This window comes from Tricharina praecox (assembly GCF_024521635.1).
Source record: "Tricharina praecox strain CBS 144465 chromosome Unknown BZA05scaffold_1, whole genome shotgun sequence".
Lineage (NCBI taxonomy): Eukaryota > Fungi > Ascomycota > Pezizomycetes > Pezizales > Pyronemataceae > Tricharina > Tricharina praecox.
In genome coordinates this window covers 1,619,645-1,640,246 of record NW_026250403.1, presented here as the reverse complement: position 1 = coordinate 1,640,246, position 20,602 = coordinate 1,619,645, and the positions used below count along the sequence as shown (strand labels likewise).

The window sequence follows — 20,602 nt, the reverse complement described above, 5'->3', positions numbered from 1 at the left end:
AAACAGGGCGAGACGACACGAGAAAACAGGATCTCATGGTCCATACTTCATACTCGTCCCACAAAACGCAATCATGAACGATGAAAGGAGAGAACAGAGAGAAAGATCAGATAGGCGCAAACAAAAATACTCAAAATCCGAATACACTCCCCGAGAATGCCAAAGAAATAGTGAAGGGAATAGCCATTAACAAAGTGGGAACAATTGGTACAACTACAGCATTAATACGTATCCCTGAGGTAATCGTTGCGCAGGTTCACAAACGCCCCAGGTCCTCCCTCTTCGCTGATGTCTTGGATGAGAACGCTGGATTGCTTCACGAGCCGCTCCAGTGCCGCCGCTGAACTTTTGCCCAAGGATACTACCCGCCGTCAGTCTACAAAAACATCAGATGTAGAAATCGGTAACATACCCAGGATTGCCGAGTTCAGCTCCTCACCATCGGCGATCCTTCCGTCTTCATCCAACAGGTGCGCCAGCACCGAGCTCCTAGGGTCCGTATATGCAAGCAGACTGAATGCCTCCTCTAGTGGCTTCTTAATTTCCGGTCTGGTGTCGGACGAGAACTCAACGCGTAACTGTTGTCCATACTCGACTGCTGCGTCCAGTCCTTTCTTGACGTGTTTCAAACGATTCGTCTCCTCCTCGTCCATATCTAATTTCTCCCATCCTGTTCCTGTGTTCACCGGATCGTCGATGTCCATGATGTGGTCATAGTCGTCGTGGCTCCCATTGTTGAAGTTGCTCCTACTGTAGCTATCCTCGTGTTCGGTCTCGGCCACCTTCCTGATCATCTCGACGAGTTTTCGTCGACGGAGACGGAAGTACAGCAGCTCGTTGTCCTTGAGCACACCCGGATAGTACACATTGGTGAGTTTCAAGGCTCGGTCAACATCGCCCTGCAAGATAGCCGTCCTTATCTCTATTGCACATTTTAGCCCTCAAAATCGGGAAGCAGTGGAGATTGAAGGCAGTGATACTTTGTCTGTTTACTGCGTCGGCATCCCCCTTTGGATCCAAGCAGCTCATGCCCAGTCTCCCCGAATTGGAGTCTAGTGCCCTCGACTCGTTCTGGACATCTTCGGCAAACGCTCTGGCGGTATCGACGTAGCCATCGTGAGCGAGATATTGTGAGACCAATGCCTGGATTAACGCCGTCTCGTCTAAGGGGGGGCATAGCCGCTCGATGGGATGTCGATTGATCTCTTCGTACGTTTTGGCTTTCTCCTCCTGTGTCCACCGTTAGGCAAGATGACCAAAAACAAGCACTTCTGCCAGGTCAACCTTCAGCCCATACCCTCATGTAGCGATCGATATCAAAGAAGAAGCCCTTTTGGCCGAAATTCACTTGGATGTGCTCGCCCGCCTTCTTCATGCCCACGACTGGGTATAGCTTCCCCTTGTTGATGTCTCGACACGCGACGCCGAGGTGGTGGCCGTTTCGCGTGAAGAAGGCGGTGTTATTCCGGAAGTTCACCCCGCAGCCGATGATATCATCCGTGTTGAATTTGGGACCATATTGTTTGCGTGTGCCTTGGCAGCAGAAGATGTTCCCGTCGTCGCCATGGTAGCCCCACGACTCTTGCTCCCATCCGGGCAATTTACTGAGCGACACTTTCTCCGTACAGAACCCAATGCCTATCAATCTGCGCGGAGACTCAGCATATATGCCGCAGGAGTTCTTGGTTTGGAGCTGTAGCTCACCCTTCCTTCCCTCCCGAGACGATCGTCGCTTCATAGTAGAACAACCCACATTGCGGGGGCATTGGTCGGTCGGCGCGAACGGCGGCGGCGTCGCTCTCGCTAACCTTTGCAGGACCTACAAGGCGTGAGTACTACCCACACACACGCATGCACGCAAGCACACACGCAAACAGCTCCGAAAACAACCGACCGGTAAATCTGGCTTCCATCCCATTGCTCAACAGCTCGATCGACTGCGACTTATCGCCCTCGTTCCAGCGGCTCGGAAGGTAGTAATTGGTGAGATCGTCTCCTCCTCCTGGGGCGTGTTCCGTCACCTCGAACGCCAGCCCGCGATGAGCCTGCGGTTTCTTTCCCAATGACGTCGACGACGACGAACCCAGCGCGCTCGTGGGCGGAGGATTAAAAGCAGTAGATAGCTTCGACGCCAGCCGCTCCGCGAACGCCGACTCGGCAAGGTAGCTTGGCACAGTGGCCGCCCGCTGCTGGCCGTCCGGGCCGAGTCCGCCGCTGGAATGTGAAAGGTAGTTGGACGAGTTGCGACTATCGAACCCGTTCCCCGAAGCTGCCGATTGCGGCGACTGTTGTCGAGCTTGGCCGGCTAGTACGGCGGCGTAGGACGAGCTTTGGGACGAGATGGGGGGGCGTCTGGTCGACATTGTTGCTATTGCTGGGGCAGGTAGAAACGGGGCCCGAGTTTGTCATATGAAAAAGGTACTGCAAAAAGCAAGAAGGCCACACAGCAAGTACACGGGGTACTTGTGTGGGTGCTGTGGGGAGGATCTGTGAGCGACTTCTTTGGGGGAGCTCCAAGTTGGGGGAGTAACCGATCGATAGTGGGGTTGGGTTGGCGATACCTTAACCTGCTGACGAAAGCGCGGTGCGGTGCGGCGGAAGTGTAATGACCGGGGTTTGATGGATGGATGAGGGAAAGCTGGGTGTTGTGTGTTGGTTGAGTTGGGTTGAGCGGTTCAGCCGGCGAAGTAGTGAGGATGCCATAGGTGCTCTGGGTCTGGGGTAACACAGATTCTTGGCACGTAGCACGTGAATCCAATTTGACGAGTGATGATATGTGATGTCCACGGTGTCTGGGGCTCGAGTTCTTTTCTATATATCACGGCTGTTTAGACGGTGTTTCCCTGGTGATTCCGCCGCAAGTCAAAAATGAGAGGAAGCTCATTCCATCGCTTCACCGTCTCATCCCGCTCAAACTATACAACTGCATGTATAGTATCTTGCTGCCGAACACGGCGGGCGCGGTTTACAGTCGTGCGGATATCTCGTGATCTGGACCGTTCCTGATTATCGGCAGATGCCGGTTCGGGTGGGAGCGTGAGGGCAAATCCGGAAGGCGTGCCGGGGCAAAAGCGGAGATTTCCTCTACATTACAAGGACAAACAGAAAAGAAAGAGCAACCGGCAGCACTCATGTTTGGTCCGGAAGGGGCTTTGATGTCAAGCACAATCCGAAAGAGTTGTAAGCTGGAAGTGCGAACTATATCACACATTGGCGTCAACCAACACGAGTGTCATGCGGCACACAAACTACGGTAATCAAAAGCTGCATATCCGAAACTCCCCTCTTCATCGGATACTCTTCGAAGCAGAGATTGCAAAATTAATGATCTCAGACCAACTCCGGGCCTTTGTAGGGGCAGACTGTTTCTTCGTCGCCGGAACAATCATGTTGCAATCGGCTAATACGAAAGAAGCTACATTGACCCGGGCGTGGTTAGGACCTTTCGATGGCGCCGGGGTGACTCCTTTGTTGCAATTGTGGAGTGGGGTGCAATCACGTGTGGCTGTGGTGGCGGTGGGAGAAGGGGTTCTCGGGGATGACTGGGCGACATAGTCCTGGTTGGGCTATATAATATCTGGGCTCGCCGACTTTTAGACAGCCACCGATGCAATCAGATCGACAACAAGAACAACTTCTCTTGGTCATATAGGCTCGGCGAGTCGATATTACATGTCAGATGCATGGAGCAAAAGTTTATCCCCAGACCTGCATTATGCGGAAAACCATTGTTTGTCAAGCTCGACAGCACTTTAACCCCCCCCTCTTCTTTTCATTAGGCCAACTGAAGAAAAATAATCTGTGTCCCTCTTGTCTCTCGGCCACTCAATCATGGTCACGGAATATCACTCGCAATCGTCCAAAAAATGGAACCCGCACTTCCCAAGTCCCACATCAGCACCCTAGTTCGCTGTTTGGTCCTCCCCAGTGCCATCCGACAGTCATCGCTCCTCGCACCGCCGGAGACGATGGGATGGAGAACAGCACAGTACCTGCCAAGCCAAGTGTGGGGGCGGGAGTCCGTGCACTGCATCGCACCCCACCCCCACGCCCCGTGACCGCGAGTCGACCTCTTTGCTTTCCATCTCAGTCGAATCCACGCGTAAAGTTCTCACGTGCGTGGAGTGGGTGATATCCAGTGAGTAACATCGTGCCGATTCGAATCGCCATCCAGTCCCTTCGTGTTGCCGTTCCGTGGGTTCGCTGACTCGGCTTTCCTGATGAGTTCTGCACTTTGTTCGGTCGGTGTGTGTGCGCGCAGGGCATCGGCCCATGCGCTGCAGCTCGTCATGGTAAGCCCACCTCGCGCGTCACGGGAGAAGGTCGCCATGGTAAAGTTAGCGATGTTCACGGGCACGAGCGCGAAAAGAAATTTCTTCGTGACCTGTTTTATTTTCTCTTTTTCTCCGCTCGTCGAATACCGTGGATTAGTCAATCCTATCCGAAGCCTGCGGACGAACGCAAGCTAGAAAACAAATCCCCGGCGCGGCAAGTGTGCTGGTACACGTTCGTCATCATCGGTTGTCTGCAGGCCACAGGACAGTGCTGGGCGGAGAGGAGAATGCAGGAATTCGGATGGCACGTGCCAGGCTGTGAGTGAAGCAAGTAAGAGAGGAAACATGTGGCTAGAGTCGAGCAGGTAGTTGGCACGATCGATCCGGCTTCTTTTTTCTTCTTTCTCCTCCACTGGACACACTCGAGCACCTGGAAGAGAAGGTGCATTTCTCTTCCGAGCGATGGGTGTTTTGTTCTCTAGCTTCATCTCCGCGGTGACTGGTTTCTGCAGGCAGCATCACCGCCAACCAACCACCTCGCCTGCCCCTCCCTCGGCCAGCCAGCTACTGCATTCTCGTGTGCGCACAGTGCAGTCTTGCGGCGCCGTTCCAGAAGTACCCATCTGCAAGGTACCGGACTGTCCTGGGACTGTAGGTATTCGCACCGCGAAGCATCTCGTTCGGTCATGCTCTGCCGCCGGGCGACCGACGGACCGACCGCCGCGACACCGATAGAGTAGCGACGATAACGGTGGTGATGATGATGACTGCGATGCGGAATTGCGCGACGCCGGTATCTTAAATGCCGCAAAAGCAGGATGATGCGTGATTGTGTGAGCAGTGATCGCATGAGGAACCCGATTCCGTCGGCGAGAGTGAACGGGGGAGGGAGGGAGAAAGTCGCTGAAGAAAACCGTCGTCGGCCTGTGTTCGTCGTCCGGATGCTCTCGTCAGCATCGCCGCAAGCCCGCCTGCCGCCGTGTGCTCGACCGGACGGACACACTCTCTCTCTCTGACCGACCCTTCCCCGCTCGTCTGCGGGGATAGCCTCTCTTTCCCCCACACCCGCTCGTCGGTGTCGCGCTGCGTCGTTCCGCCCTGCTGCTGCCGCCGCGACAAATGCCCCAATCAACTAAATGCGCCCGCATTATTAATAAACGATTAAATTATGTGCATTTTAATATCGCCTTTAATGGAATCGCACGCTCGATTGCCCGATGCGGCCTGGCCTTTGCCGTCCCCTCCCCGGCCGGGCTGACACACGCTCGCTGCTCTCCCACACAGCCGAAACTCCTCCTCAACTCTACTCTACTTACTGCTTCTCGTCTCCCACCACCCCAAACCCAGCCCACATCCGCCCACCAGCCAGCCAGCCAGCCCTTCACCACCGAATTTTTGGCTTTAACACCCACGCCCCAAATCATCTACCCTTCCCCTTCCCCAAATTTCTATCGCCGCCCCCCCGTGGAGGCAAGGGAAAGAAAAATAAAAATGCCACCCCCATCTGGAAGTGTTCTTCTTCCTCTCCCTCCCCCTTCCATAATAACCTCACCTCCACAACCAACATCACCACCACCATCACCGTCGCGTAGAAGAAAACTAAACACCACCTCGACGATCCTCCCTGAAACATCATCACCACTTGCGGATACTACCCGCTATTCCCACCGCAACCGTAATACCAGCCGCGTCCCGGTACAAATACTACGCGGATCCACACAACACAATCCACTTGCTTTCCAAACCCTCACAACAACCACCACCCTCTTCAAGTCCCCCCCCTCCCTCCCCAACCAACCAACACAAATTCTCGCCCCCTAAGTAGAGTTACCAACAAAGCAAACAACAAACTCAACCTCGCAACAAAACCCCCGTCTCGAACGAAAACTCCATCCTCCTCACCACAACCTCACAACCTCCCACACAACACAATGGTTACAACAAAACCCACCACCTCCTCCACCCCTACGGCCAACACTACCACAGCCAACACCACTATGGCAAACACCACCGCCAACACATCTTCCTCCTCGGGCTCCCTCTCTCCATCCCCATCCTCAAGCACCATGGCTGCCCCCCCACAGCTGTCATCCGCTAGTCGCCAGCGCAAGAAGCCTGGTCCAAAGCCGAAAACAGAGAGGCCCTCTCTGATCATCAAGCTCAAGGTGTCGGGAGAAAATTTGTCGAGCGTCATCAAGCCCGCTCCCGCCGAGCCCGTCACCGCGGTCGCCACACCGACCGGCTCCGAGCCGTCGCCGCAGCCCGACTCTGCCGCCGCCGAGACCCTCACCCCGGGCACGAAACGCAAGGGCGTGCCCGGGCCCAAGCCTGGCGTAAAGCGCTCAAGAACCTCCGGTGTCGCGCCGCTAAAGCCCGGCCGCAAGAAGGCGAAGCTGTACGTTCCCCCCCTCCACTCCCTTTCACAAACCTCAACTGACCCGCCAGCAGCGACCCGAGCGCCCCGGCCAACCTCCTCTCCGTTGCGGGCTCCAAGCTCGGCCCGAAGGCAAACACCGGCGCGATCAACGACAAGCTGCGCGCGCTCGACCGCAGCGGCAAGCCGTGCAAGCGGTGGACTAAGGCCGGCTTCCAGCTAAAGTCGTTCACTGGCATCCAGTGGACCGTTCCCACCTGGGCGGCACCGAAGCAGCAGCAGCAGATAGACGAAAACGGCACGGCCTCTGCCGCCCTCTCGGTCTCCGAGAACGCGTCGGTTACTACCGAGGCAAGCCCAAACGAGGATAAGATGCTGCTCGACACGCCCGCTGACAATCCAGTCCCCGTCATCCCAACCCTCCAGATGTCCCCCGCGGGAATCGCGGTATAGAAAAGAGGAGGGGGGGGATGAGATTTGTATACCTGTACTATTAGCTTTACTTTTTTTTTCGTTTCTCTTTCTCTTTCTTCTTTCTTTATTTTCCTATGGGTTTGGTCCGGTCTGGTTTTACTAGGTGGGGTGTGGTGGCGTTTGCTGTGCTTGACTGGCTCTAATTGTTTGAGCCCATTTCCGTTTGCCTTTCTTCACCCCACTGGGGAACGATGTCTAGGAGGGTTCCCTCCTACCTCACAACTACACTGTGCATAGCTTTTTCTTCTTCTTCTTCTTCCTAGTCTTCTCCCTACTCTTCTTCCTACCTATCTCAATCGTTGATGTTTCTCTTTCTCTTTTTGTCTGTTATCATAATAGGGGAAGAACGGAACGGTGTTCAAAAGCCGCGATATACAATACAATACAAATACAAATACAAATACATGGTCCGGCATCACTCGAGCTCTTCCTGGTGATCTTGTGAACTTGAAAGAAACTGACTGTGATGAGCCGCCAATTCCAGCGGCGCAGCATCGGGCCGTGGTGGTAGAGCTTTCTCTCGACCCCGCGGAGCTGGCAGGAAGGGTTGGGAAGTTGGTGGTCGCCACAGTCTAGTAAGGCTGCATGCGACAATAAATTGATGTTCTCTCTCTCTATGAGCTGCCAATTGGTATATGGGCAAATATATGTGGCTACATGATTCATCAACTTACTCGTGATACCGTTCCCATCCCATCCAATCCTATCCCATGCCATCCCATCCATAATACGTGAACAAAAGCCGGAACTAAAAACAAAGAAAAAGAAGCAGAAAAAGAGAAGCAAATGTACTAGAAAGACAGACATTGTTTGGCTCACTTGACAATACACAGCTGGGTATGCACCCACCCACCCACCGGCCAGTAAAACGGGGCAGACAGAACGCAATCCGACAACGCAACGAAACGGGAGAGAAACAACAACGGGGGAGGAAAGAAAAGAGAAGAAGAAGAAGAAACGCCCCAAAAACCCCCGATTCCAATTACTAGGTATATCCAGACCAAACCGGACACACAAAGACACACACAGACACACACAGACACACAAACACGCACGCACAAGACTCAAGGGTTGTTTTGACGAGTTCAGTTCAGTTCAGTGGCACGAGAGGGCTAGGTAGTAGTGGTGGTGTTTACTCCTCGGCCTCGCGATGACGCAGCATCAGCAGCCGCTTGTACTCAGCCGGGTCCTTGTCCCACAGGTCTGCGGCCTGGCCGTTGAGCGGCGACTTGCTGGTCGGGTGTCAGTGGGGTCGACTCGAGGTAGCGGAGGTAGGGGCGGTGCGGAAACGTTACGTACTTGTTCGGCTCCCCCAGGAGCGACTGCAAGCTCAGCAGGATGCTCTGGATGTTGTAGACCGCAGACCATTTCTCCTGTGCGGCGCATATCCATCAGCATCTCTCCCCACTCCCTCTCCCCTCTCCTCACGCACATCAGACCATCTCCCCGGCGTGGTAGCGCACCTTGAGAATATCCAAACAGATCCTTCCAGACATGTCAACGTTGGGGTGGAACATGGGGGTAGTGAACAGCACGGTGGGGGCGACCATGGGGTAGTTTGTGGGGAACTCGAGCGAGAGCTTGAACTTGAGCCCGTCGTACGGCGTGCCCTCGGGCCCATTAATCGTTGCCGTCCAGTGCAGGAGGTCGTTGCCGTCGCGGGGGAACGCGCTGATCCCCGGCGTCGACGACATCATCAGCTGCATCAGCTCCGTTTGCAGGCTAAGGCTGGGTGTCAGTAGGGTCGGCGCGAGAGGGGGGTAAAGGAGCGGAGGCGAACCGCTTGGTGACGTTGCCACTGCCGCCGGCGGGGCGGGGCGCGGGTGCGGTGGTCTGGGTCGACATTTTGCTGGCTGGTCGCGTGTGGTGGTGGTGGTGGGTAAGGTGTAGTGGTTGTTGGGTGGGTGGAATTAAGGATGTGGTGGGGAACGTAAAGAGAAAGAAATAATGAGGTGGACGGAAGGACAAACAGCTGGAAGCTATTCGCTGTTGTTGTGTGACGCTTTTTTGTGCGAGGCGGAGAAAAAGGGCTTGTTGTTTTCGGGGTTGGCGGAACGACGGAGGGACGTGTTGTTGCGTGCGTGGAAGGCGCGTGCCGTGCCAGTGATAAGCTAGCGGCCCTGACCCCTGTAGCGCATCTTTGCTTTGTCTTGGGCCAGATCGTAACGGGTAAAGGCTTTCTAAGTAACTGAGTGCTGAGCGATGACTGGCGGAGAAGGCGCGCAGTCTGGATCATGCTTTTTCCTGCGGTTACTTTGCACTGCCTTTGAGGCTCTGAGTGGGGGGTTTTATGTGTTTCTTCATTGATCGCATGCAGTCTATCTAGAATAGTATGGTGATGTTCTAATACTGCCTGCAGTTCCGATACCTAACGGGCTCGGTGCAGCGACTTCGTCCCCGGGCCTTCCCCCAACTATACATAGAGATATATGTTTTTTCAAACGGCTCTATATTCCGATCTAGGCAGGCTCTAGAAGTAACTCCGCAATATAAACGCTACAAAGAAACAGAACGTTCACGAGTGATGTCCAGTGAATCATTGCCTTCAATATCCGCTCGGAGGATAATCTCTCCCTCTCAAGTATAATCTCTCCCTCTCAAGTCTCACTCACCGATATGATGGATGATATTTTGCTAATAGATCATGCAGACCGTGTGTACAGAAGAACCCCACATTTAATCATTACTTCCCCGCCAAATCACGGCACCACCGCATTCTCGATCTTTTCTCGGTCCAACAGCGTCCCCTCCATGATGAAAATGCTACCACCACCCTTCACCGACTCGACCACAAACTTTAGCAGCCCCTCAATCCTCTCCCCCTTCTCATCCACCCATGCGCCCTCCACCGACTCGGCACCCTGATCCACCTCCATCCCATCCTCGGTCCCGGCCGCCGCATCCTTGTACTTCCACATCTCCGGTATCCTCGCGAACGGAATACTGACGTTCCAAGTATTATCGACGAGCAGACCGATATGACTTGCGCTCTGCAGGTTGACCCAACCCTTCAGCACCATCCCCTTGGTTGGGCTCCAGACCAGCAGGTCGACGGTCGTCCACACGTGCGGGTACGGCGCCTCGGCATTGATGCGGCCCTCGGCGCTCTCGAAGCGGATATTGTCGTAGCCGACGATCACGCCGTCGACGGGCTCAAAGAACGTCATCAGCAGCGGGTCCAGATGGTGTTTCTGGACACCGGTGATGGGCGAGAGCGAGCGGAGGTGCGCCGCCTGCTCGCTGGATGTGCCGCGCGAGAGGAGGTGCGCGAAGGTCTTTTCGGGGTAGAACGAGTATTTGGGCGCGAGCGAGAGATACAACGATGTAGTGGTCAGGCGGTACGGGATGTTGGCAGTTTCGGGGCTGGCGACGGCGGCGACGGCACTGCTGCTGCTGCGGTCGATCTCAATGCGCGCTTTTTTGGGGAGTTCGGGCGCCGACGGTGATGCATGGCGCTTGCGCTTTTTTGACTTGTCTTTCGATTTGTTTTTCGACTTGTCTTTGATCTTAAGTGTTTCGGCCATTGTTGCGGCTTCGTGGGGTGGTGTTGGTGTTGGTGTGGTTGCTGGTGGTGGGAGCTTCTGCGAATAATTTTTTGGCTGTGCGACATTGAACCGGTTGCACGCACGTGACTGGAAACTTGGTGTGTTTAGCTCAAGCCCCTTGTCCGTTCGCAGAGGTACGGAAGAAATTAAGCTCCACGTCTGCAAACACAAACCCCATCCATAATGTCAACTACGTTTGCCATCTTCTCCACCGTGGGATGGCAAGTTCTCCCCAACGTAGGAATACTCCCCTTTGGGTCTCTGGCCGAGCCGACAGCTAACATATCCGCAAAGTTAATAACGAACGTGGCGATAACATTCTGGTTCCGTCTCTTCGGCGGCCATGTACCCCCCACACCAGGCACTCCCCGATATGCGCAAGTCTACCGCCGCACCTTCGTTGGTGTCGTCGGCCTCTTCCTCCTCTACAACATATACAACGCGTACTGCAAGATTACGCAAACGCCAAACTTCTATGACGTCTTCTCACTCCCGCACAACTGCACCGTGCAGGAGCTCAAGTCGCGGAAACGAAAACTCTCCATCCTCTACCATCCCGACAAAGTCGGCGAGGCCGGCGCCGACCAGTTCCTGGAGCTCCAGCTCGCCTACGAAACACTCATAGACCTGACGCGGAGGCCCAACTACCACCGCTTCGGCCCGATCGTAACAGACTCATCGTTCCTCAAGCCGACGGAGCACTCAACGGCGTTCGACTATTTCAACGCCGGGCTCGTCCACATTGGCATGTACTACGGCTTCTGGCTCGGCGCGCAGATTCTGCTCGGCTTCATGGTGAAGACTGATTTCGGGCGGTGGTGGAAATTCCTGACAATCGTTGCGGCGGCGGTATTGGAGCTCTTGCTAATCACTGGGTCGTCGCCGCTGCCAACATTTCCGCTGGCGAAGTCGCTGCTGGTGTTCGAGCAGGTGGCACTCATGAGGACGATGGTCATGACGATGTTCAACGGGCTCATCCAGCTTGCTCCGAAGCTGGCGCCGATGAATCGGAGACCCCCCGACTTAGAGACGAAGCTTAGCGCAGTGCTGCAGTTGTCGGCGATCGTCGAGGCGGAGGCACTGGTCATGCAGGGCACGGAGTTTCAGCCGTTTGCGGAGGATCCGGCCGCTACGAAAGAGGTCGAGAGGAAGATGGCGGACTGGATGGTGCAACAACGCATCAGAAATGATCCGGAGATGAAGGAGGCGCTGAATGAGGCTAGGAAAAGACGAACGGAGCGGGCGGAGAAGCCGGCTGCTGCTTAGTTTGGAAACCGGACCTGTTGCTAGCTGGCTATGCATATGTATTGGCTGGCGGTGAGGGGCGTTCATCACATATAGAGATACTATAAATTTGAATCGGATGAGCGCAGGGTACCGGGTCAAAATTCGCTTTACCACGAGTAGGGCTCCTTCAATAGTCTTCCTGTCAGTAATCTCGTCGTTGTATGTACATGTAGTTAGGATAGCGAGCCAGTAAGCATCTCATAGTGGTCAATGGTCTGGTTATCATGTCATCTATTACTCGTCTACATACCGGCACAATCCCATCAGTCCATCCATTCAAGCCAGCGTAGTCTCGTTCGAGAGAATCCATGTGCTATTTGATGAGGTCCTCCAGATGAACCTCGTCATCGCAACAGCGCACCTCTTTACCAGACCAGAGCACCCATACAGCACCTATCAAGCACCTGGGGCCAGCCAGCCTAAGGCCTGTATTCCGCCCTTATGCCCACAGGGAAGCGTCAGGACCGAGTGATAGCGGTAGCAACCAGTGCGCATCAAGATCACTCGCTGGCATCGGTTTTCCTCCTCTCTCTCTCTACGAGGACCACATAAAAAGCGAAGTATCTTGCGTACCTAGCGATCCTAGGTACAAGCCTCTTCTGCCCTATGTACCAATCTGGGCCCTATGGATACGGCATACAGTGCGGGGCGACCGACAAAGTTGTGCTGAATTTGGAGAACGGTCTCAGCCCTTCGTCGATAGATACTTCGCTTCCCCCGCTCGTCACGATCAGTTGAACGGGACCCTTGGACGGGATTGCGGCTGCCAACATACCTACCCAGTCGTGGCCGATTCTGAGGAATTCCATATCACATCCTCATCGTAACGTCCTCTCGATGGTAAGGCCTTAGACTGCCCGCAGCTCTGGCGGCAGCACAGAGGATGATCTGGTATTGAACGTAAAGGATATCATCTCGATGAACTGCGGAGGTACGAGTATGGATTGGGTCGACGGCGAAGATGGAGCGGGAAAAGAACCGTATTGACACCGCCGGATCTTTGGAAAAACATCCAGCTACATACATCCTCGAACCACACAACGAACCTGGCCCGCCGGGACTGGCTGTCCTCCGCGCTGAACGCTTCTCGTGCCGGCGCCATACAACCTCCAAGCACACACGTACATACCAGCGCGGACTGCTGGCGCTCGTGGCGGAGTATGTAGACTGTAGTCCAGGAGTGAAGGATCCGAAGCAAAAAAGGGACACATATGATAGATCCAAGCGGGTTGCTTGCGGCCCACCGTACTCAGCTCAGCCCAGCTTCCCCAGTCCCATCCATCCTGGACGTATCGAGGTAGAGTATGTAGATTTAGAGTAAGGGGGGGTAGCCAGCCCCCCTCACCCCCATCCCCATCCCCATCCCCACAGCTGCCGGGCACGCACCCGCAGGCCGCCGGAGCAAAGCAAGACCCTGCATGGCCAGCGCGAGTGACCCGCAATGCAGCGGCCGGGGAGGGCGGGAAGCCCCGCCCCTCGCCCCCCGCCCCACCCACCCAGTCCCTCGTCAACATACTACATCATCGTACATACACTCCACTCCACTCCAGACCCCTCTTCCCGCCGCGCTGCCCCCCTTCCCCCCGACCACCCCTCCAGCAAAACTGCCGAAGCCGGCATGGACATGGGGGCGGTCAGCTCAATCCACGCATCCACCCATCCACCCATCCACGCATCCACCCATCCACGCAGAGACAGACAGATAGGAAGGGAAGGGGGAAAATGGGAAAACGAGGCACCATGATGTAGTTAAGTTACATAGGGGCCGGGCTGCATTGCGGACCCGAATGCAGGGTGATAGGTACCAACCCACCTACCAACCCTCCCTACCACTTACACCAGCGTGCGTGCCACGGAGAAGGATTATTCTGCATAGCAGGCAGAAAAGTAGAGTACGGCACCCAATCGCACGGCCAGGGACATTGGAATCGCGACATCATCACGCGCACAAGGGCTGGGGGGCGGCGGTTCTAGAACCGTTGCGAGCGACTGGGTGCGCGGTGCATGGCAGCATGGCAACATGGGCGGACGGCACACAAAGCTCCGAGCGGCGAGAGAGATACAAGATACAAGATACAAGTATCGAGATACACACGAGTAGATAGAGTGGTGCACTTTACCAGCGAGAAATGATTCGCGGACCCATAGAGTGCGTTTAGACGAGATCTAGAGTAGGTACACAGAGCGATTGAGGGTTCGGGAGTCGGGAAGCTGGGGGTTGAGAAGACGGCCGCCGGGAAAAGGAACGGCGGTCCGGTTATCGGATCTGGCTAGTGTTCACGGTCTGCGGGACGACGACCGGCTTAGTTACCGCGCGGGTAATCATTCTACCACCTTCCCGGCGCTTCATGTGCGCGATCAACGGGCAGTCGACTCGAGCTCAATACCGACGACAAACGCCCGTTACCTACACCAGCGGGCCGTTACGACAATCCACTCTGTTCCCCCGGAATTGTCGGCCTGTGGAATCTGTGAACCCCGCCGACTCGAGAGTAACCGATTTTTGTTTTGAGAAGTTGTCCACAATGACCCCTCGTGTGTATATATGGTATACCGCCGGAGACACGGTGCATGGTTTTCCCTACCGAACCATAACATAAGACACCTCCTTCAATCCCCGACAAGCTTGCGGATCCGAAGAATCTGTAGGTATGAAGATTATGTCCTCGGACCTGCGGTGAGAACCTTCACCGAGGAGGTGGGTGCTTCGGCTAGGTATCCCGAGATGTTGAAGGTGACGGTAAAGCTCAGGAGTAGTTATCAATCGGCCGAACAGTTCCGGTGCAGTAGGTAATGGCGATCAATGCGAATCTACCGCTGACCACCCGCGGTGGTAGAGTACCGTATGTATGGTAAATTCAACTTGTGTCTTCGTTCTCCCGCCACGATTCTTTCTCTCCATGCCATGCAAACATATCTCCGCTCAATGGCGGCGGCGGGGGGAATACGAGCGTTATATTGATATTTGCCACTGTCTTCAATCACGCCATGGGTATCATAGGTAGAACATCAGGATCCACAGCCATGCATGGCATGTCCTCGGCTTATCGAACACCCATTGTTCACCCATCTGCCGCGCTCTACTACCTATACTACCCATAGTGACGATGTACCATTTCAAGCGGGGAATCAGCGCCCGTTATGTATAAGTTCTAGAGCAGACTGTCCAGCACACAGCACACACGGTTGCGTGGAGTACCTACTGGCTACTGCCGGTCGAGTGTGCAGAGTACGTACCGGAACGGCGGCGGCTATATATCTGTCGGGATTTGATCTTGTAGGGAGGGAGGGGAGGTGGAGGAAGGTGTGTGCTTCTAGACTCTAGAGAGGTGCGCAGCGAGGCTTCCAAGGACCATCCTACATAACCGTCATGATTCGCGATTTTCCGCGCAGATATAGTGGCTCCGCACTCTCATATCGATGCCGGCGTTACCGGACATGTGCCGTATATACAATATTCTCTTGCGTGCGTCGTGTGCGTGGCCACCCACGAGCGGTCTGTAGTGTATAGTACCTACAGCTCGTGCATCCAAGTTCCTCGAAGCCTGATCAATGATCATCCATGGGCCGGAGTTATCATCCCCATCCTCACCTTCGCCGCCGCGCCCTCGCCCCGCCCCAATCGTGCAGCTGCGGCTTCGAAATCTCAAGTGGCGGCTGGCTGGGTGGCCAAAAGGCAAAGGCAAAGGCAAAGTCGATCATCCATATGCATCAGCAGCTTTGTTGTTCGCATTCGGATGATCATTTCGTGGCTGATCGGCGGGTGGTGTACTCCTCTGCATATACGGTATAGAACCATGATGGTTGCTGCAAAATGATGTTGAGTGCGGATAGGCTAGAGAGGTTGGGGTAGGTGTAGGCGGGGCACGTGCTGGTGGTGGTGGTGGTGGTGGTGGTGGTAATGGTGGTGGTCGTGGTGGTCGTGGGGTTCCAGGGCCCATGGGGTCTGATTTGACGGCTGAATAACGGCTTCGTGTACAGAGTACTACACGTGAGTATAAGGGTACGGGGAGAGGGCAGTTTGAGCCACGTCCAAGCGGTTCGCTTTCGTTTTGAATGTCTACCTCCTCGGCCATGTCAACGTCCCGACGCCGGAGCTGGCAGCTGGGCGTACGTACGTAGAGTCTGCACATACCGTACTCTACAGCGAGGCGTGACAACCGAGTGACTTCTTCAAGGAAATACCAGATATCTGCTTACCTACTCTAGAGTACTCGTAGACGAGCTCACTTCAGTCTTCCGTTCCGCAGTCGTATGTACCTATGCTCTCATACATACCCCCATACATACTCCCCTCACCCCCCGGCTCGGGTCGTAACCGAGAGCTGAGGAGTTTTTCTGGGTGGAGTGGAGTAGAGTGCAATTTTACGCCAGTGTCTTGTGTCATGGGATGCCTACCTTGGACCTTGAGGCTTGAGGTATGAGGGGGGCGAGTGAACGTTTTGGTGGCCGTAAACAACCGACAGGGCGACACCTGCTTACATGCCCAGCTGTCAGCTGGGAGTCGGGGAGTGTGGGATAGATACTCTAGGTAAGTACTACCGGTAGGCGTGATAGATCATAGCATGGACTGTATGGAGTGCTGGAGTGTTGGTCAGTGAAGATCTATGATCTATGATTCATGAATACGAATGTGTTGTGTTGTGTTGTGTTGTGTTGTTTCCAATCAATCAATTGACCGTGGAGGGTACTGGCAGGTACCTCCATAGACAGAGTCGACAGTGCCATACCGCACCGTAGATATCGAATACCTATCGAATATCGAACACCCCAAAAATGATATACCGGTATGCCGCCTGCGCCGACGGTTACCTGCGATCGCAAAGCTCGAAACCGTGCAACTCTCGTGTATGCATGCTGCTTCCCTCCGATAACTAATACCTGGGTAATCGCCGAACGGATAGCATGATGGTTCGATGTTTCCCCCACACAGATACATGTAAACCGAACGATAAACGGTGCTGCAGCAACATCCATTCAAATTTCACCCACCGGTAGCCGTGGAATATCTCGAATGCGTTTTTTTTTTTGACGCGACCTCGGTTACCGGGGGTGGCGGGATCTCTCGCAGCTCACTGGCAGATACTTTCACACAAAACTCTGGCCTCTGGGCGTTGAGGGTTCCCGGTAGTCCATAGTCCAGCGGTCCGACCCGAGCACCTATGATATCTAGAAGTCTAGAAGTGGAGTGCAGAAGAAGAGCGGGCTCCGGAGCAGATGGGCTCGTTGGTTTATATTTGCTAGCCCCTCCACATAGTCAAGCACGTTACTTGGTCCGGCCCCCGCCCCCCATGAACCAATCCACGAATGCGGGTAGAGTAGTGTCAGGGCCTCTGCCTCGTTCACGGTACGGTTCATCAGGCCAGGTCAGATCAGGTACCGCCGGATCGCGGATATGCGGCAGAAGCCGAGCGGATATACATATCATAGCTCCAGCCTCCAGCGAATCCGTGGTCGACGATCGTATGTATTCTCAGTGCTCACAATGGAAGCCTGAAGGGGAATATTCGGACGGTTTAATCGCTGGCGTCGTTGTGTTGTTGAGAAGCTCCAAGCACCAAGCAAGCACCAAGCTCCAGACGTGACTTTAATGGCTACTGGTAGCTGTGCCGGCACTCCACATTATAGATCCGGTGGCAAGTGTACAGCTCGGAACTTCACCGAGACAACTCCTCCAACTGCACTCTACTCCACGCTTTGGTGGTCCGGGCTTTTGTCTTTCCGACGTAACGTAACGTGGAAATGTACGATGATGTCATGATCGTGCCGAATCTAAAACCTTCAATCCACGGACTCTAGAGTCTACCGTCCACCGTCGCGAATGCGAAAAATGTCGAAGTTCGTACAGAATATGGGAATGGTATCGACATCTCTGTTCCGCCGAGTTAAAGTGTCTGCGGTACTTCGTCCCGAAGCATCGGAGCCGGATGTGGCCCGCCAAAACCCCCGTTGTCCAGTTCATCGGACATCCTGGTGGACTTGCCGGCTGACACCTGGTCGGTCATCCACCCACGCATCGGACGCGAGCGCCGACCCGGGGGGTAGTTACTATAGACATATGGATGATAGAGCATTGCCCAGCTGCCAATAAAGAGGATAGGTAATCATGACTTTCCAACGTCAAATCCTGACCAGTGACCAGGCGTACCGGTAAGTACCGGTAGGTACGATAGGTGTGCTGCTGCTGCCTAAAGTCAAACTCCGCAAGCAGTCCCCGGGATCATGACGGCTCACTCCAGCATGTAGCATCCACGTCCGGCCCTTGAAGCCGAAGTCGACAACAGTCTCCTTAAAGGGGTAAAAACTCTTGGAGCGTGGCATGTAACCAGCTTCAGAGAAACCCTCATTGGCAGATATGTAGGGTGGACTTACATATGACTGTCGGTGGCCGTGGTGGAACAGAGGCACGCGGCGGAAATGCCATCATCGATTCATTGATTTGCATGTATGACTACGGTAGTACGGTAGGTATTCAACGGATGCATTTCGTTTCACAGTCGTGGGACGGAGATACCTGTCTCCATTCCACTCCGCGAGCTCGGCTGCGAGGCTGCTTCGTTTGAGGAGACACACTCACACTCACTTTCCACGTTCCGCGCCGTCCAGGGAGATGGTGGAAGTTACATACCGTAGAACTCGCGAATAGCTATAGAAACCGCCTGAGCATCATGAGGGCAGTTCTCTTTTTCGGAATACTCCAAGCGCTGCGATAAACATAGGTACTAGGTACTACATATACTCTAGAGAAATGCTCTACCGACTCCGTGGCCGGCTCAAACTAAACATAGCTGAGCTTTGACTCCCTCGTGATTGCTGGCAGGCAGACAAGACAGGCAAGACAGGCACTGCGTCATACGGTACTCGATGAATCATGAGCATGGGGTCCGCCGATAAGAAACTTTATCCGAAGGAAGGCAGGAAAGGCAATTTCGACTCTCGCTCTCGAGCCTTGAGTCTTGACTCTCCCGGATAACAATGGAACGAACGGCCGGTCGCTGGCTGGCCGCATAGGCATGGTAGGTAGGAGAAGCAGGTACAAACACAACACATGTCCGAGAGGCGAGACGAGCCCGGCGCGCCTGGTGCTCGACTTCGCCCGTACCTACAGTATCATGTCAGGCCCACCTCTGTGGAAGTGGGGACCCGGAACCGGGCTGAAGTTCGCGCCACTGCGCCACCAACGCCTACTCTGGATACCTACGTCATCGGCGCCTGCGCGCAGCGTCCACCGCCCACATGGCTTTTTAGGTAGGCGTGAAGCATGACAGAGGATGTCCGAGTCCCGAGGAACCTCGAGCTCTCCGACGCGTGCGCTCTTCTACGTTCCATCGTCGAGGTCAATTGGCGCGTGCGTGTGTATGTGTGGGGCGCCCGCCGTCCAGGCCGCCCACTCGGAGATCTCGATGTTGCTCTGGCGGCCGAACGCGTCTGTTGTGTTTTCTTTTCTTTTCTTTGCGTCCCTGAAGGTTGAGTCCGGTTTCTTCTGGTCTTCTCGGATCTCTGTGACCGTGACGGGCCAAGGGATTCTAGACTGTGGGCAGTGGGCACTGCGCATCAACTACGCTTGGGGGCTAACCTGAAGCCCGAAGGCCTGACGACCTGGCGGCCTGCCGGCCTGGCTCACGTAGCAGAAAACGGAAAAGAAAAAGAAAAAGGAAAAGAAGAAGGGGAGGGGGGGGCAAGAAGGGAAGGTTCAGTTCAAAACAAAAGGAGAATTTCCTGAGACGGAGTTTACTAGTACTGGTATTTCTTCGGTGGTTGGTTGGCTGGTTGTTTGGGCTGGTTGGCTTCGACAGATCATCGCCAGCCGGAATGATGGACCGACCGCGAAACGTCTGCGCTACCCTGTGATTCCGATCTGAAGATCTGAAGGGGGGATGGTTGGACGAAGGAGAAACACGTGAACGAAGCGACAGGTAGCATGTACACATCTCTGCGGAGTTCTGATACCGGCCGCCCGCGATGCACGTTGCGGAGTGGAGTGGGAGCTGTGTGGGCCGTCCTGGCTTGGCCTGGTCCGACCCTTCCTGTCCTGTCCTGTCCTGTCCCAAGGCTCCGCCATTCGGATTCGTTCGTGCGCATCGGCGAGGCTCGCGATTTACTAACTACATCATGTAGCTCTCTCGAATGGTGCTTAATTGAGCTGTCGCCTGCAGCTACAGCCTCGTCCTGGCAGTCGAGATCGGTCCTCCTCGTCGTTCTCGTCCACGTCCTCCCCGTCCTACTCCTCCTCCTCGAGCTCGACGGCATGACAACTATGGCCCGGTGTCCTCGAAGCCGTCCTCCGACGTGAGTAGAGTCCCCCGCCCGACCAAGGCCTTTCCTGGGGACGGATGCCTACTCTAAGATCTATACCCAAGTACCCACTCCACTCTAGAGCACACCCGTACCGACCGCTCGTGCTCCATGTGCTTGGCCAGTCATCCGCCTACCGCCACCGCCCACGACCCGGTACCTGTCCCTGCACTATGCTGAAGACAGCTGTAACTCCAGACTCGAGAGCGTGTATGCGTGTATGTGTGTATAATATGCGTGTATGATATGTCTGATATGTAGGATATGTGTATGTATAGTATCCATAGTATCCACGGCACTTGTCTCCTTCGAGTTTCTGCCTACTGCGGTACCAAGAGAAGAGAAGACGTTCC

The 20,602-nt window shown here is 54.9% G+C and overlaps 6 protein-coding genes across 6 annotated transcripts; 2 read left to right on the top strand and 4 right to left on the bottom strand.

The window, feature by feature from the left end:
- Positions 1-221: 221 nt before the first annotated feature.
- BZA05DRAFT_330153 (concanavalin A-like lectin/glucanase domain-containing protein) lies at positions 222-2,363 on the bottom strand (the record flags this gene model as incomplete). The annotated part of the gene is made up of 6 exons (XM_051480521.1): positions 222-361; positions 413-922; positions 981-1,230; positions 1,298-1,646; positions 1,705-1,819; positions 1,895-2,363. The coding sequence occupies 6 exons, from the start codon at positions 2,361-2,363 to the stop codon at positions 222-224; spliced, it is 1,833 nt and encodes a 610-aa protein (XP_051344416.1).
- BZA05DRAFT_428064 (uncharacterized protein) lies at positions 2,257-2,656 on the bottom strand (the record flags this gene model as incomplete). The annotated part of the gene is made up of 2 exons (XM_051486084.1): positions 2,257-2,474; positions 2,532-2,656. Coding segments are annotated over 2 exons (231 nt in total), but the record flags the coding sequence as incomplete, so codon positions are not given.
- A 3,380-nt stretch (positions 2,657-6,036) lies between these two features.
- Positions 6,037-7,317, top strand: BZA05DRAFT_14689 (INO80 complex subunit Ies4-domain-containing protein). Its single transcript, XM_051478962.1, has 3 exons — positions 6,037-6,669; positions 6,723-6,999; positions 7,052-7,317. The coding sequence occupies exons 1-3, from the start codon at positions 6,206-6,208 to the stop codon at positions 7,223-7,225; spliced, it is 915 nt and encodes a 304-aa protein (XP_051344414.1). The 5' UTR covers positions 6,037-6,205; the 3' UTR covers positions 7,226-7,317.
- A 937-nt stretch (positions 7,318-8,254) lies between these two features.
- On the bottom strand, positions 8,255-8,967 carry BZA05DRAFT_440432 (ubiquitin-conjugating enzyme/RWD-like protein; the record flags this gene model as incomplete). Its single annotated transcript, XM_051486596.1, has 4 exons — positions 8,255-8,354; positions 8,422-8,495; positions 8,562-8,844; positions 8,903-8,967. 4 exons carry the CDS (start codon positions 8,965-8,967, stop codon positions 8,255-8,257), a joined length of 522 nt encoding a protein of 173 aa, XP_051344413.1.
- A 637-nt stretch (positions 8,968-9,604) lies between these two features.
- BZA05DRAFT_382524 (uncharacterized protein) lies at positions 9,605-10,694 on the bottom strand. The gene has a single exon (XM_051482122.1). It carries the CDS (start codon positions 10,644-10,646, stop codon positions 9,822-9,824), a length of 825 nt encoding a protein of 274 aa, XP_051344412.1. The 5' UTR covers positions 10,647-10,694; the 3' UTR covers positions 9,605-9,821.
- Positions 10,695-10,806: 112 nt separating this feature from the next.
- BZA05DRAFT_366333 (uncharacterized protein) lies at positions 10,807-12,228 on the top strand. The gene is made up of 2 exons (XM_051481526.1): positions 10,807-10,904; positions 10,962-12,228. Exons 1-2 carry the CDS (start codon positions 10,851-10,853, stop codon positions 11,931-11,933), a joined length of 1,026 nt encoding a protein of 341 aa, XP_051344411.1. The 5' UTR covers positions 10,807-10,850; the 3' UTR covers positions 11,934-12,228.
- The last annotated feature ends 8,374 nt before the right edge of the window (positions 12,229-20,602 follow it).

Bases quoted from the DNA above. Each gene is read 5' to 3' on its own strand.
- BZA05DRAFT_14689 (XM_051478962.1), top strand. From the start codon at position 6,206: ATGGTTACAACAAAACCCACCACCTCCTCCACCCCTACGGCCAACACT. The intron at 6,670-6,722 runs GTACGTTCCCCC...ACCCGCCAGCAG, and splicing joins GGCCGCAAGAAGGCGAAGCT to CGACCCGAGCGCCCCGGCCA. The intron at 7,000-7,051 runs GCAAGCCCAAAC...CTGACAATCCAG, and splicing joins ACGCGTCGGTTACTACCGAG to TCCCCGTCATCCCAACCCTC.
- BZA05DRAFT_382524 (XM_051482122.1), bottom strand. From the start codon at position 10,646: ATGGCCGAAACACTTAAGATCAAAGACAAGTCGAAAAACAAATCGAAA.
- BZA05DRAFT_366333 (XM_051481526.1), top strand. From the start codon at position 10,851: ATGTCAACTACGTTTGCCATCTTCTCCACCGTGGGATGGCAAGTTCTC. The intron at 10,905-10,961 runs GTAGGAATACTC...ATATCCGCAAAG, and splicing joins GATGGCAAGTTCTCCCCAAC to TTAATAACGAACGTGGCGAT.